Source organism: Callithrix jacchus, chromosome X, assembly GCF_049354715.1.
Source record: "Callithrix jacchus isolate 240 chromosome X, calJac240_pri, whole genome shotgun sequence".
NCBI classification, from domain to species: Eukaryota; Metazoa; Chordata; class Mammalia; order Primates; family Cebidae; genus Callithrix; species Callithrix jacchus.
In genome coordinates this window covers 35,696,224-35,709,065 of record NC_133524.1, presented here as the reverse complement: position 1 = coordinate 35,709,065, position 12,842 = coordinate 35,696,224, and the positions used below count along the sequence as shown (strand labels likewise).

Here is a 12,842-nt window from a genome sequence, read left to right as displayed (position 1 = left end):
AACCCCTGGTCTAAAAACTCTGCTGAGCTTGGCATAGGAGACTTTTCTGAATAAGGACATTTCCTATTAATTTTTGTTGTACAACATTTCAAACTCCAATGGATGCTTAGCATGCAATAAAATCACATCTGTTGAGCCATTGCAAGGTGAAGGCTGCTGAACATAGTTCTGTTGATTCTTTAAGGACTTACTACTCAAAAGCAATTTCTTTTTTCTTTCCAGATTGGCAGATTGCTACACTGGCTTTACTCCTGGGCGGCGCTGCCATCATTCTCATTGCATTCCTGGTGGGCTTGATTTCTATCTGCGTGGGATCTCGAAGGCGTTTCTATAGACCTGTTGCGGTCATGCTTTTTGCAGCAGGTAAACAGAGGAATTATTTTCAAATGAGTATTAAAGTTTCATGAACCTTTCTACCATCCTCCTTTCTTATGCAGAAGAGGTTTGTGTTTGCTGCATTACATAAAAATTGAGAGGTATTTACTATATTTTTAAGGTAACTTGGCTAAAGGTTTATCAGATTATCAGTTTTCAGTGTGTTAAGCATTTCACAGAGCGCAATGGAAACTTCTAAACCTGTAACTAAAGAATGAATAAATAATACTGCCTGACAGGGCTATTACCTTAGGATTGCAGCAGGTGTATTTACTAACAATCTTCCTTTACACCCATTTTTTTCCCCTTTTTTACTACTCCCCTGGTGATCTTAAGGCAGCATTATGTTTTTCTGATAAGGAACTGAAAAATAAATCCAAAATTTGTACCCTTAAAGATATATATCTCTTTGAAAAGACACAGTTAACCTGAGAAGGTGTAATGTATAACTCCATCCATTAGACAGGTCAATTATATGAAGTCAATTGTATGTTAATTAATTTATTGACCATCATTCTATGAAGCACAGCTTGGAATAAAATATATGAAAAGACAGAGGACTATTTAGAAATGGGGCTTGCTGACTAAAAGCCCAATGCATGATTCAATACATGATTTGCTGTGAGTTTTAATTTTCGTTTATAAAAATACCTTTGAATATATTGTTCTTTTTGAGTCAAACTGCAACATTCTGTGGTGCCTTCAATTTACCCTGTCAGTCATATCTGATTTGAAGACTGCAAAGTAAGCCTCTGTGACTGTCAATAAAGAAGACACTGACAAAACCATCTAGGCTGTTAGATGGATTTCTAAAAGCTGATTCAAGATTGGAATAGATTAAATTTCTCAGGATTTAAAGGGTAGTTTGAGCTAAAAATACAAAACAGGAGTGTTCTGCTGCCCCCTACTGTTCGTATTTATTTTCTTATACCCATGAAGGCTGGTAAGAATTGGGGGTGTCAGAAAAACGAAGGTCCAAAGGGCTGAAGGAATCCAGAAGTACATCTAATTCAAATCTTCAGGTGACTTGCTCAAGATCACATAGTAGCTACTGGCAGACCTGGGCTTGGGAGGCTTCTGAATCTTAAACCAGTGGTTCATTAAGCACTGGACTCCCTTACTTATTCATGCAACTATTTCTTGGGTGCCTATTACAGGCTAAACGTAGTATTAGACATCTAAAAAACTGGGCACAGTTTCACCACAGATACTCACTAATAGAGTAGAAAGCACGATTTCAAAAAGTGTTTTGAAATCTTAGTCCCAGTTACTTGGGATGTTGAGGTGGGAGAATCACTTGAATCTGGGAGCTTGAGGCTACAGTGAGCCCATGGCACCCCATTGCATTCCAGCCTGGGCAACAGAGTAAGACTCTGTCTCAAGAAAGAAAAAGAAAAAATACTATTTTTTCTGCTGAGACATGTGCAGTACATAAAATCAAAACAGACATATTACTACCACTTGGAAACATCTCTACCCAAGACTTCACACTTAGTTGATTTAGTACCTTGTGCTATGCCTGGTACTCATACACACTTAATAAATGGTTTTTGAATGAATGATATAAAAGTGACTAAGGCTTGTAGCTTCTAATCTGGTGGGTAAAATAGGCATGTAAACAAATACGTAACTGTAATTCAGGTTTTTTTTTTAAAGCCATTTCTCTTTTGGGGTCTTAGGAAGCAGCTGGCTTCAGATGACTACAAAACTAAGACTAAAAGAGCTCAAAAAAGTAATAAATATCAAAATGATGTTTATTTCATGTATTTATGTTTATACTTATTTAATAAATATGTTGGACACCTACACTGTACAATTATACAGTCTTGGTGTTAGAAAATATACTCTAAGGGTTTTTACTAAAAGTTATAATTAAGTCTCATAAAGATAGCCAAACAGATGTTCAAGATTTGGTCTTCTTTTCTCTCTGAGGTATTTTATTTAGTGTGGGCTTATTACCTTCTTGAATAGTTGCTAGATGAGCTAAGAGCTAGCCATTGCTGTAGCCCATCTAAAACATTTTCCTTTTTTTCACAACTCTCTTTCTCACCAGTCCTAGGAGTGTAGACTTCAGAATTAGATGTTTTTATAATAATAATACTGATAAGAATGATTAATTAAGCACCTATCATGTGCCACAGTGCTAGACAGTTAACATATACTTTCTCTGATATAACAATCTTAAAGTTAGATATTTATTTTCCCTATATTATCAATGACGAAACAGGTTTGGAAAAGTTAAATAATTTCCCATGGTTTTTAAGTAGTAAGTTGTACCACCAGGGTTTAAATTCAGGATACCTATATGACTTGAAAGCCGGAATGAGGATTCCCCAGTTTATCTTTACTTCAATACATATCACTTATTGGAAAAACAGTGCAGAATCAGCCTTGATTTTGAATTCAGTTACCAGTTGTGCATTGCAGTTGGAGTCCATCCTGTGACTCCAGTTACTCCATTTCTCGGGAGCAACACTTGAAGGAATTCAGTACTTTGAGATCCCATAAAGACCACAAAGTGATTGGTGCAGCATGACTGAACTGCAGCACGTCATGAAAGCTATGCGCATTTCCAGTGCAGTTGACTACAGCATATTTCTTTTTGTGTAACTGACGACGGCAGGTAAAATACAACTTGATTCTGATAACTGGCATCCAGTTCTCACTAAAGACTTGCTGAAATTAGAGGGATTGCCTCTTTCCTGGTTCTCTTCTTTTATTGTCTTTTTTCAAACTATCCACAGGTCATTTGTATGTCCCACAAGAATGTAGGATGAATGTTTCTGTTCTTCCCAAGATCTTTAATACAAATTGCAGAAAATTCTTTTTTATAATTCGATTTTAAATACAGAATTCCCATTTATTATGTTATTACGGAAGCTTCCTTTCTGTCATATCTGCAGAAAGCCTCCTATAAATATTGTTTATATAGAATGATTTTTTTTTCAGGGTACTACAGCTGATTTCCATCTCAGAGCTATCTTTGATTAAAGGCTTATGTTTTACAGCCTTTATCACCATCCTATAAGTCACAGTGAGATAGCTGGAGCCTTTTCAAGTCTAGATTTTGGTAGAAAAATCAGTGTCCACTTTAGATTGCAGACTTCTATTCACAATATTTAGATTCCATGTTAATTTCTTGCACTGTTATCAAAATATACTTTGACTAGAACAATTTACAGTGTCAGTACCCAATAATTAATTTCATACTGCTACCATTAGTGATTACAAATTAGATTTTAAGAAGAAATTGATATCTTCATATTAACCTTTCACTGGCAAATGCTTTTTATTGTCCAAATTATTGTTTCTTTTATGTATATTTTATATTTAGGGACTGACCTCCCTGGTAGGGCCTATCAACCTTTGCCTTTAAATTATCTCCTAATTTTATACCTTCTTCTCCTACACCAACGTTATTGCCTTAGTCCAGGCCACAACTTTTCCTTAAATGGAATGTCTCAGTCCCCAAATTTTGTCTTCTCCTACTTTGTTTTGTTTTTCTATGGTAATATCTGACTGTTTTAAGATGTTTATGTGACTTCCTTTTCCCTTCTTGAGAATCTAGTTTTTCATTTCTTTCCTTTAGTCTTTCTTTACATTCTCTGACTTTTCTTTCCCACTGATGACATCTTAGTCATCACTGCCCACAGGTCCCCACACACTGAATGACCTTCTAGGGGCCTGTCCTTTTCTACTCTCTTCCCCTTATAGTCTTGGATATAACACATGAGGTCTCCTTGTGAAATAAACTTATGGTCTTGTCACTTGCCCTTTTGATTTTCTCAGAAGCAAACCCCGAGATAAGAAATCAAGTGCATATACTTTATTTGCAGGTAAAAGAAGAGATATGGCAAGGGGTGTGGAAAATGAGACAGGGCTGGGAAAGCAGCCATTAACAGGTTACATTATCAAGCCAGTTGACACTCAAAGCAGCTGGAGCTTAATCTTCTTGGGGAAACTTTGAAAACCGGTATAGAACACGCACCTCGAGAATTAGCTCATTCGGAAGGCTATGGAGCGGGGGTATTAACCCACCGAATTTGGAGAGTCATTGATTAAGGAATATCGGTTATGATCAAGGGAGAACAGTGTTAATTTTCTGGACCTGGTCTGCCCCATAGGCAACTGAAGTAGCTTTAGTGACCAGGGGAAACGCAGACAAAGAAATGCAGGTGTTAGCAATTGGAAGTCAGACTAGCATGTACCGAAGTGGTGAGGAAAGAAAATATATGGATAGGACACCAACCACATCTACAATTACAGTAACCTTTCAGATATCTCCCTAGAGAAATAGAAGTTTATTATTTTATGAAACACTGTGCTATTATAGTATGAACTGAACAACCCTGTGCATGCACCCTTCATTTTACCCCTGGGAATTGCTTCTAGCTGTACTCTCTTATACCTGTAAGCGCTATATAATTTGCTTCGTCTTCCTAGAGGTCTTGTCTTTCCTCTGCCTCTTCTGACCAACTTTCATCCGTCCTTTAAAAACCAGTTTAAATGATGTCCCTCTGAAGCCCTTCTTTCTTTCTCTAAGCTGAATTGGTACTTGGTACAATGTTCAAGCTCAGTAAATGTTTGTCGAATGTGTTATAAATAAACATGCCTCTACTATTGCTGTTAAACACGTTGATCTGTAATTACTTGTGTGCCTGTCTCCATTATCAGAGTATGAATCATCAAATGGCGAGGGCCGTGTCTTACCTGTCTTATCCCCTTCACCTAGCACACAGTAGGCACCCAATAAATGTTTGTCAAAATACTGAAATACTCCTTAGAAGAAAATTTTGAATATTTTAATATCAAGTGTTTTGAATATTTTAATATTGAAAACACTGAAAAATATCCCCTTAAAACTCGAATAAAACACAAGAATTCGTAGGTCTACATTCCCATCATGCTTCTGGGTCACATAATTTCATTGTTAGCAGTTTCATTGCCTGTTTATTTTCAAAAGAGTACAGGGGGCATAAAATGAACCCCAAATCCCTTCAGATTCTAAAATGTTCCATAACTGTGCCTATGTTATCTTTAAGGTAGAGCATAGAGAATGCCATATCCAATGCCTATTTTGTTTCATTGATTGGTAGTAAAATAGAAATATAGTATGATGGCATTTTCTTGACTTCTGAACTCTTTATGTTTTTTTTTCCTCCCTATACAGCGTCAATGAAAGGCAAGGAGGCATTTTTACCTACATCTGTGAATTTTATTACATGGATAAAATTATTTACAAGTGCAGAATTATAATTTTCTCAGTTTTGCTACTACATGCATTTTTCTCTGTGATTCCAAAGAAAGTCAAATAATTCAGAGGCATGAAGCATTTTACAGTAATTTTTATTGGGCTCCAACACAATAAAAGTCTAAGAAAGCTGTTCAGGAGAGTATGCCAGTTGAGCCTAATGGAGTTGTATTTCCATTTTTCCACTAGAGGGAAATTATGTCATTATATTATACCATGGAGGCCAAATATTTGCTAAATAAAACACATTGAAATGAATATTAAAAGCAGCCTAGGTAAACACCTCGCTCCAGGGACTAGTCAGTTTACAAAAAAGGCAGTATAGTCATTTTAAAGTAATTCAGATTAGTTTTTACTCCTCTGCTTAAACTCTTCTACCAGCTGCCTATCACACTTAGAATAAAATCTAGACCCCAACTATGGTTCACAGGCTGTCCTTGAACCCTGAAGGGCCCCTGCTGTCTCTTCTGTCATATCTCATGCTTCTCCCTCCCTGCTCTCTGTACTGCAATGACAGCCTTCTGACTGCTCTTCCAGTGTACCAGATGTGCTCCTGTGTTGGGAGTTTTGCAGTGCCTGTGCCTTTCACTTGGGAATGCTCAGTCCCCACTATGTTGTTCTGTACTCCTAATTCATTCAGATCTGTGCTCAGTATCTCCTCAGAGCAGCCTTCTCTCACAATTGATCTAAAACAGCAGCCCTTATCCCTGTGTCCTGTCTGTGATGTGATATTCTGTATTTGTTTACTAATAGACTGCCTACCCGTGAGAGTAGCAGCTTTGTCTCTCTTGATACCAGTAATGCCTTAAACTATATCACTTTAGAAACATTCAGATATTTATTGAATGAATGTATTTACTGAATGAGTAAATGAATGACCATACCTAATTCCCATTCGTGTTTCAGTCATATCCTGGTAGGATCAGTCTGGATTTGACTAGTGACCAGAGTATAGAAACCTAAGGAGAACTGCTTTTTTTTTTTTTTAATTTTAATGTACTTGGGAACTTTGGAATTTTTTTCTCTGTAGTTACGGTTGATAGTAATTGACTTCATGTTGGTTTTAAGATATTTAAAACGTGAAAGCTCCCTTTTCTTCACAAAGGCACAGAGCCAAGCGGTTTTTTCTTTTTTTTTAAATTCATGATCATTGTAGCACTTACTAGCTGGAAATAGATGAAGTGCAGGTCATATAATATGCCATCAGCTGAGTCCTAACAACAACCTAAAACTTTTTCTGAGACTTTTAAACTATAAATAAGGTCTGATTTCTGTTTTGGATATCAGTAGATTTTCCTTTTATAGGAGCTTACTTATCTATCTACTCTCAATAGTGGTGGTAGGCAAGGTTGGGCTGTATGGCAGGAATGTTGGGTATTCTTATATCTGGTTCCAGGTAGATCTTTTGACACGTAGCCAGAGCCTTACAGAAAAAAATTTTGAGGAATCATGGCCTCTTGAATTTGTTGTATTTCATCAGGTTTATGGGAGAGAAAGATGACTATTATGTAGACTTTCTAGGAATCTTTATCATACTGGTAATAATCTTTTACATGTACTAAAAATAGATGAGAGTACATTTTGAAGCATAAAATTCCATTTTAATTCACATTATCCATCCTAGTATTTTTTAAAAATATATAAGTTATATCAAAACTACATATACAGTGTCAGTTTCTCCCCTTTTCTTTAAGTATTCACATTTTTATTCTTTGAAGATGAATTAAAAATTATTTTACCCCTAAAATTATTTCATATATCAGGGGTTAGCAAACTTCTTTTGTTAAGGGCCAGAAAGTAAATACTTTTGGCTTTGTGAGCTGTGTGGCTTTTTTTGTAGAAAGAAACTGCCATTGTTGCATAGAAAATACATAAATGAATGAGTGTGGCTGTGTTCTAATAAAACTTTTTCAAAAACAAAAAGCAGACCAGATTTGGTAGTTTGCCAATCCCTGCTAAACATAACAGTACCCCATATTTTTTAGGGAGAAGTTTGTTTCTTGAGGGTGGAAGCTGTCATATGGTAGAGAATGAAGCAGATCTATTCCATATATTGTAGTTATATTAATTAAAATTACATAATTGATCTCATAGGAAGTTATGAATTTTAAGTAGAAGACGTGCATATTCACAAGATTAATTTTATTTTAGGTAGTAAAAACAACACAAAACGAAAACAAAATAAACGTCCCCTTCCTGATTAGTTTGGTTTATTTTATTCGGTATGACTAATCACATTTCCCCTTTATGCCAGACAGAACTCAGGTCTAACCAGGAACTAAGAGCTAAGTTTTGACCTCTGTCAATAGTAGCCATAATTAGCCTAGATTTTCCCATGCCATTATCCATCTTGTCTTTATAGACTTAATTCTTTTTTGAAAGTAGGGAGAAAATACATATGAAAATATCATCTGTTAATGACTTTTAAGCCAGTTTTTAAAGATGAGAGGCAAAGACTGGATGAGAAGAAAATAATAAAAGTAGCTTTGGATCAGAGTAATGTAAGCAAAGACATCAGGGTAGGACTTTCTGGCATATAGGGCTGAGTTAGTATTGCAAAACAGCAACAAAATGAAAAGCACATTTTTAATCACAGGTTGAGCAGTTTCATAACAGAAATTAATTTGAATTTCCTAATTCCTTAATAGCATGTATAAATAACAAGAGTTTTAGTTGGCATTGGTGTCACTATTCTTAATGAACTACCTACATGTTTTGGTAGTGGCACAGTTTAGTTTAACTAGTACTACTTGCCATAATAATGATAATTATATTTGTAAGGTGAAAATCACTATTTTGTATACTTATACAAATTATTATATTGCACTAATTATTTCACCAATACTAATAACAATTTACTACTTATTAATAGGGTAATTCTTGTATATTGGGAAAAAGTGTTTAAACAAAAAAATTGTTAGTATTTTTAAGTATACCATCTAGAACAAGCAATGCTTTAAAATTTCTGGCTTTTATGTATATTCGATGAAAAAGTTACTCTCATACATATACAGTTATATATTTATATTATTTTATTTGCTGTAAATAACATTTTCTAATTTTGATTTGCTTTTCTTTCAGTTGTTTTACAGGTTTGCAGCCTGGTCCTTTACCCAATCAAGTTCATTGAAACTGTAAGCTTGAAAATTTACCATGAGTTCAATTGGGGTTATGGCCTGGCCTGGGGTGCAACTATATTTTCATTTGGGGGTGCCATCCTTTATTGCCTGAACCCTAAGAACTATGAAGACTACTACTAGAACCAATAGTCACAAATTACAAACAACCACCACCATCCAACAAAAGGAATACGTCTGCATCTTTTCTAACTTACTATTTTCTAAAACACTTGTGGAGCATCAAGCAGTTTGCTCATTTGATTTAATATTCTTTGCCTTTTGGCTGTCAACATCATAACCAGCTTTTACATCCATTTTAGAGACTTGCCAAATTAAGAGAGCTGATTAGACATAGGCAAATGCTGCAAACTTCCAATATGTTTATATCACTTTTCTTGACAAATGAAGGGTCTATATGACAGCAACAATTGTGAGAAACTAGTTGGAATGAGATTTGCCTGAATCTCCTATTGCCTGCAGGGAAGCAGTTAGCTTAAGCAACAGTTAGAAGTTCCTTTGCATTGACAGGGATTCCACTATTAGAGCTCTTACTACCTGCTTATCCCACCCAATGACTACATTGGTTGTTGGTGGTTTCCTTGAGTGAACCCTTGAAAAATGAACTGCCCTTCAGCATCTAATGGGAGTTGTGAATGTAACTGGTTAATGGTACACATTCCACCTTCAAGAATACTCTTTTTAATGGGAGGTTATGCTTTGGCAATCAGCATCTCCCTGGGAAGAGAGTCAAGACTTGGAGACATGTGCTTCTCATTATGTGGTTAGAAACTGGTGCCTCAGCCCTATCTAGACTGGGGAAAAATTGAGGATCTCTGTTTTCCCTGGGGCAAACAGAAAGAAATATGCATGAGTTGCTTTTGTACCCTTTACATCATTTGCCAAACATTGCAGCAAACAATTGTGCGTATGTAACAAGCTTAAATGTTTTTATAGAAGGTGAACCATTAGTATAAATGGTAATTAGTTGTTCCCTAACCCTCCACATACATTTGCCTATTACACATAAAATTAATATTTGCTCTAGTGAAGTGGTTTGAACACTAACCTTGTACACATTGTTAAGAGGCTTAGATTGGTATTCATACTTATTTACCATACAAAAGTATGGTACCTTAAAGCTTTTGCTCTATGTTCTTTACTGTTTCACTGGAAAGTGTTAATAGAATTGCCTAAGAATAAAAATTGAAGTGGTGTTAATCTGAAAATTAATGATTCTCTGTAAGCACTGTAGTTCAAAAGAGAGTAGCAATTAGGATGATCATTTTATGTAAAATTCATTAAAATAGAAGGCTGCTATTTTTTGCAAGTATTTTAAATGTCTTCATTTTTTAAAAAAAGGAATAGCGATAGATTTATATAAATACTAAATGTGTCAGTAGAGGTGTAGAATTCATCTGGTTATCACTGGTCCTCTGAAGTTAACTGATGGGCTAACTGGTTTGTGCACATATTTAAGATGGATTTATGTTAAGGGAATTACTGACTGTTCAACGGAAGGAAGTATTAATATGGAATAAGTTTGCAACTAATCTCATGCTGCAAACTTGTTTTAATTCTGTTTAATGTACAAATTTGGATAGCTTAATGATAAGCATATTTTTATATCAAATATACAGTTCTAATATAAAAGTTATGAATAATTATTTTTGTTAACAAAGACACTAAAACGATATGTTCTGATTTTGGCCCTCTTGCAGAAAGAAGTGTTAGAAAAATTACTTAAAAGTAGCTATGTGTTACTGTATTGCAAAATCTGTTAAGAACAGGACCACATCGATAGTATTTAATAATTTGTTTTACATCCCAAAGCACAGTTCTACTTTCAGCTTGTCTTAAGAGTGGTTGCCAAAAACAACAGCCAAAAAAAACCCCTATTTTATTATCCAAATGCTAAAGAAAAAAGACACTTATGAATTTTCTATAAAATCACAAATATGAAGTACCAGGCTTAGTCTTACTTTAGCAATGATAGACAAAAGCAAATAAATACATCATAGACAGAAACTTTTATAAAAATATGTGATTCTATAAAGAATCATTAGAAATTGTGAGTGGAAATTTTCCAGAAAGATAGTATTATAGAATCTTTTGAAGCAATTTCATGAGAAATAGTAAAATCTGGGGAAGACTGTCTTGCAGTTGATTGCATATTGTCAGAGCAGCATGAGAAATATGATATTTGGGGATAGGGATTTCAGCAACTATACATGCTTTGTTCTGAGATCTCTTTATTCATAAATAATGAAAGAATAGTACTTTGGTGCTGACATTAATGAGGCACTTCTTTTGGTCCTAGTAGAGGATTCAGTGTGCTGTTAAACCAATATCATATCTCAAGTCTTTATCAAGTTTTCATTCTCTGTTAATATGACAAGCTCAAAGTGACAGAATATGTTATAGGTTGAGGCACACGAATTTGCAGTTTACTGAAAAGTAGATTTCTTATGTGACTTTTTTCCCTTCTCAGCAAAGAGCCCTATGCTGTATTTCTACCATCAGTAATATGTGAAAGTGTTTCATTACTAACAGTCTCAATACAACAGGAAAACTGTTGCTTCTCATCTGAAATATAATCTTGTCTATTGGAATAAACACAAGTGAAATTTTTACCTACATTAACATTATGTCTTTGCAGCTTTAGGTTTGTTTGATGTCTTCTTAAGCAGAATTATTAGCCACGAACCCATTGTTTATCGTAGATAGATATAGATCTGTAAGTATAGATCTATATCTATACTTATAGGTATATACACACACATATATACTCACATACATATAGCATTAAATACTCAGCAGGGCTAGTTATTCCGATTTCTTGCACAATTATTTAGCTTTTTGTAAGTTCAGTATGTAAATTTTAAAGACATAAATATAGAGAGACCTATGTGTTTGAATATAAATGATATATATGGATTAGCATGTACCTGTATATTAAACATGCAATGAACTGACTGGTAAGTGACGTCTAATTGTATGGCTAGCAATGTAATTTATTCAGACTGTATTTTTGTACAGAGCAGTGCACTCTAACCTATGCCTCTGTGTCCTCTTTAATGCCTAAAACTGTGCCTAGAAATTTCATCTGTCTTAAAAAATAAAATATACTTCATGCTGTTTATGCTACTAGTTTCTGTACTGCTATTCTATATTTATTATTTTTAAATATATGACGTGTTTACTACTTAAACATGAATTCATGGTATCCTGGTTATTTTTTTAAGTCATCTGGGGGAAAACCTGTTTACTACTCCAGTGATTTTGAGTTTGCAGTTTCACAATCAGTTCTTCATTTCATGATTTTTGTAGTTGACATGAAGTTACCTATGTGGAAAAAAATAAAAATAAAAGTGATTTCACGGACGTGGTTTGACTTTGTGTTTTCTCTGTTGTGTAAACTCTTTAGACAAGGCTTCTGAATTACATATATTCATTACATTTTCTGCTTCAAAATATATATTATTTAGAAGACATCTTAATATGGCATGCCGATTTTACTTAAAAATATTTTGAGTTTTTTATTACAAATTATCTCCCAAGAGTCTTCTGTTCTTCATAACCATTACATAAACAATCACTGATAAAGGAATACTATTAAATATCTTTTTTAACCTTCTGTTTTAAAACGTACACAAAAGAGATACAGTGTAGGCTTCCTTTATTCCAACTCTAATCACATAATTGGAAATGAGTAGTCAAAGGATTTGATATGGTATTTTGTTCTTTGTGTAGTTTTCAGTGTTTGTGTAGTTTCAGAGTATTAAAGCAGGCTTATCTGTATCATCTCTTTCTTAGAAAGACTAAAAATTCAGTGCGTATGTGTGCATGAGCCTGTGTGTGTGCAATGTGCATGTGTGAAGAAATGGATAAAGTCAAAATTATCACCCTTTGATGTATATAAAGGGTGAGTGTATGTGGAAAGCAATTTTGATTACACACACATGCAATAAAATTCTCTTGCATGTATGCTTTTTTTTTTTTTTTTTTTGAGAAAGGGCCTCACTCTGTCACCCAGGTTGGAGTGCAGTGGCGCAGTCTCAGCTCACTGCAGCCTCTGCCTCCCAGGTTCAAGCTATTCT

The 12,842-nt window shown here is 34.8% G+C and overlaps 1 protein-coding gene across 1 annotated transcript in view; it reads left to right on the top strand.

The window, feature by feature from the left end:
- The window catches only part of TMEM47 (transmembrane protein 47), a 29,564-nt gene extending 17,438 nt beyond the window's left edge, over positions 1 to 12,126 (top strand). The window contains exons 2-3 of the mRNA XM_002762757.6: positions 223 to 363; positions 8,708 to 12,126. Coding sequence (XP_002762803.1) covers positions 223 to 363; positions 8,708 to 8,886 — 320 coding nt within the window. The 3' untranslated portion in view covers positions 8,887 to 12,126. The remainder of the gene's footprint in view (positions 1 to 222; positions 364 to 8,707) is intronic.
- Positions 12,127 to 12,842: the final 716 nt, after the last annotated feature.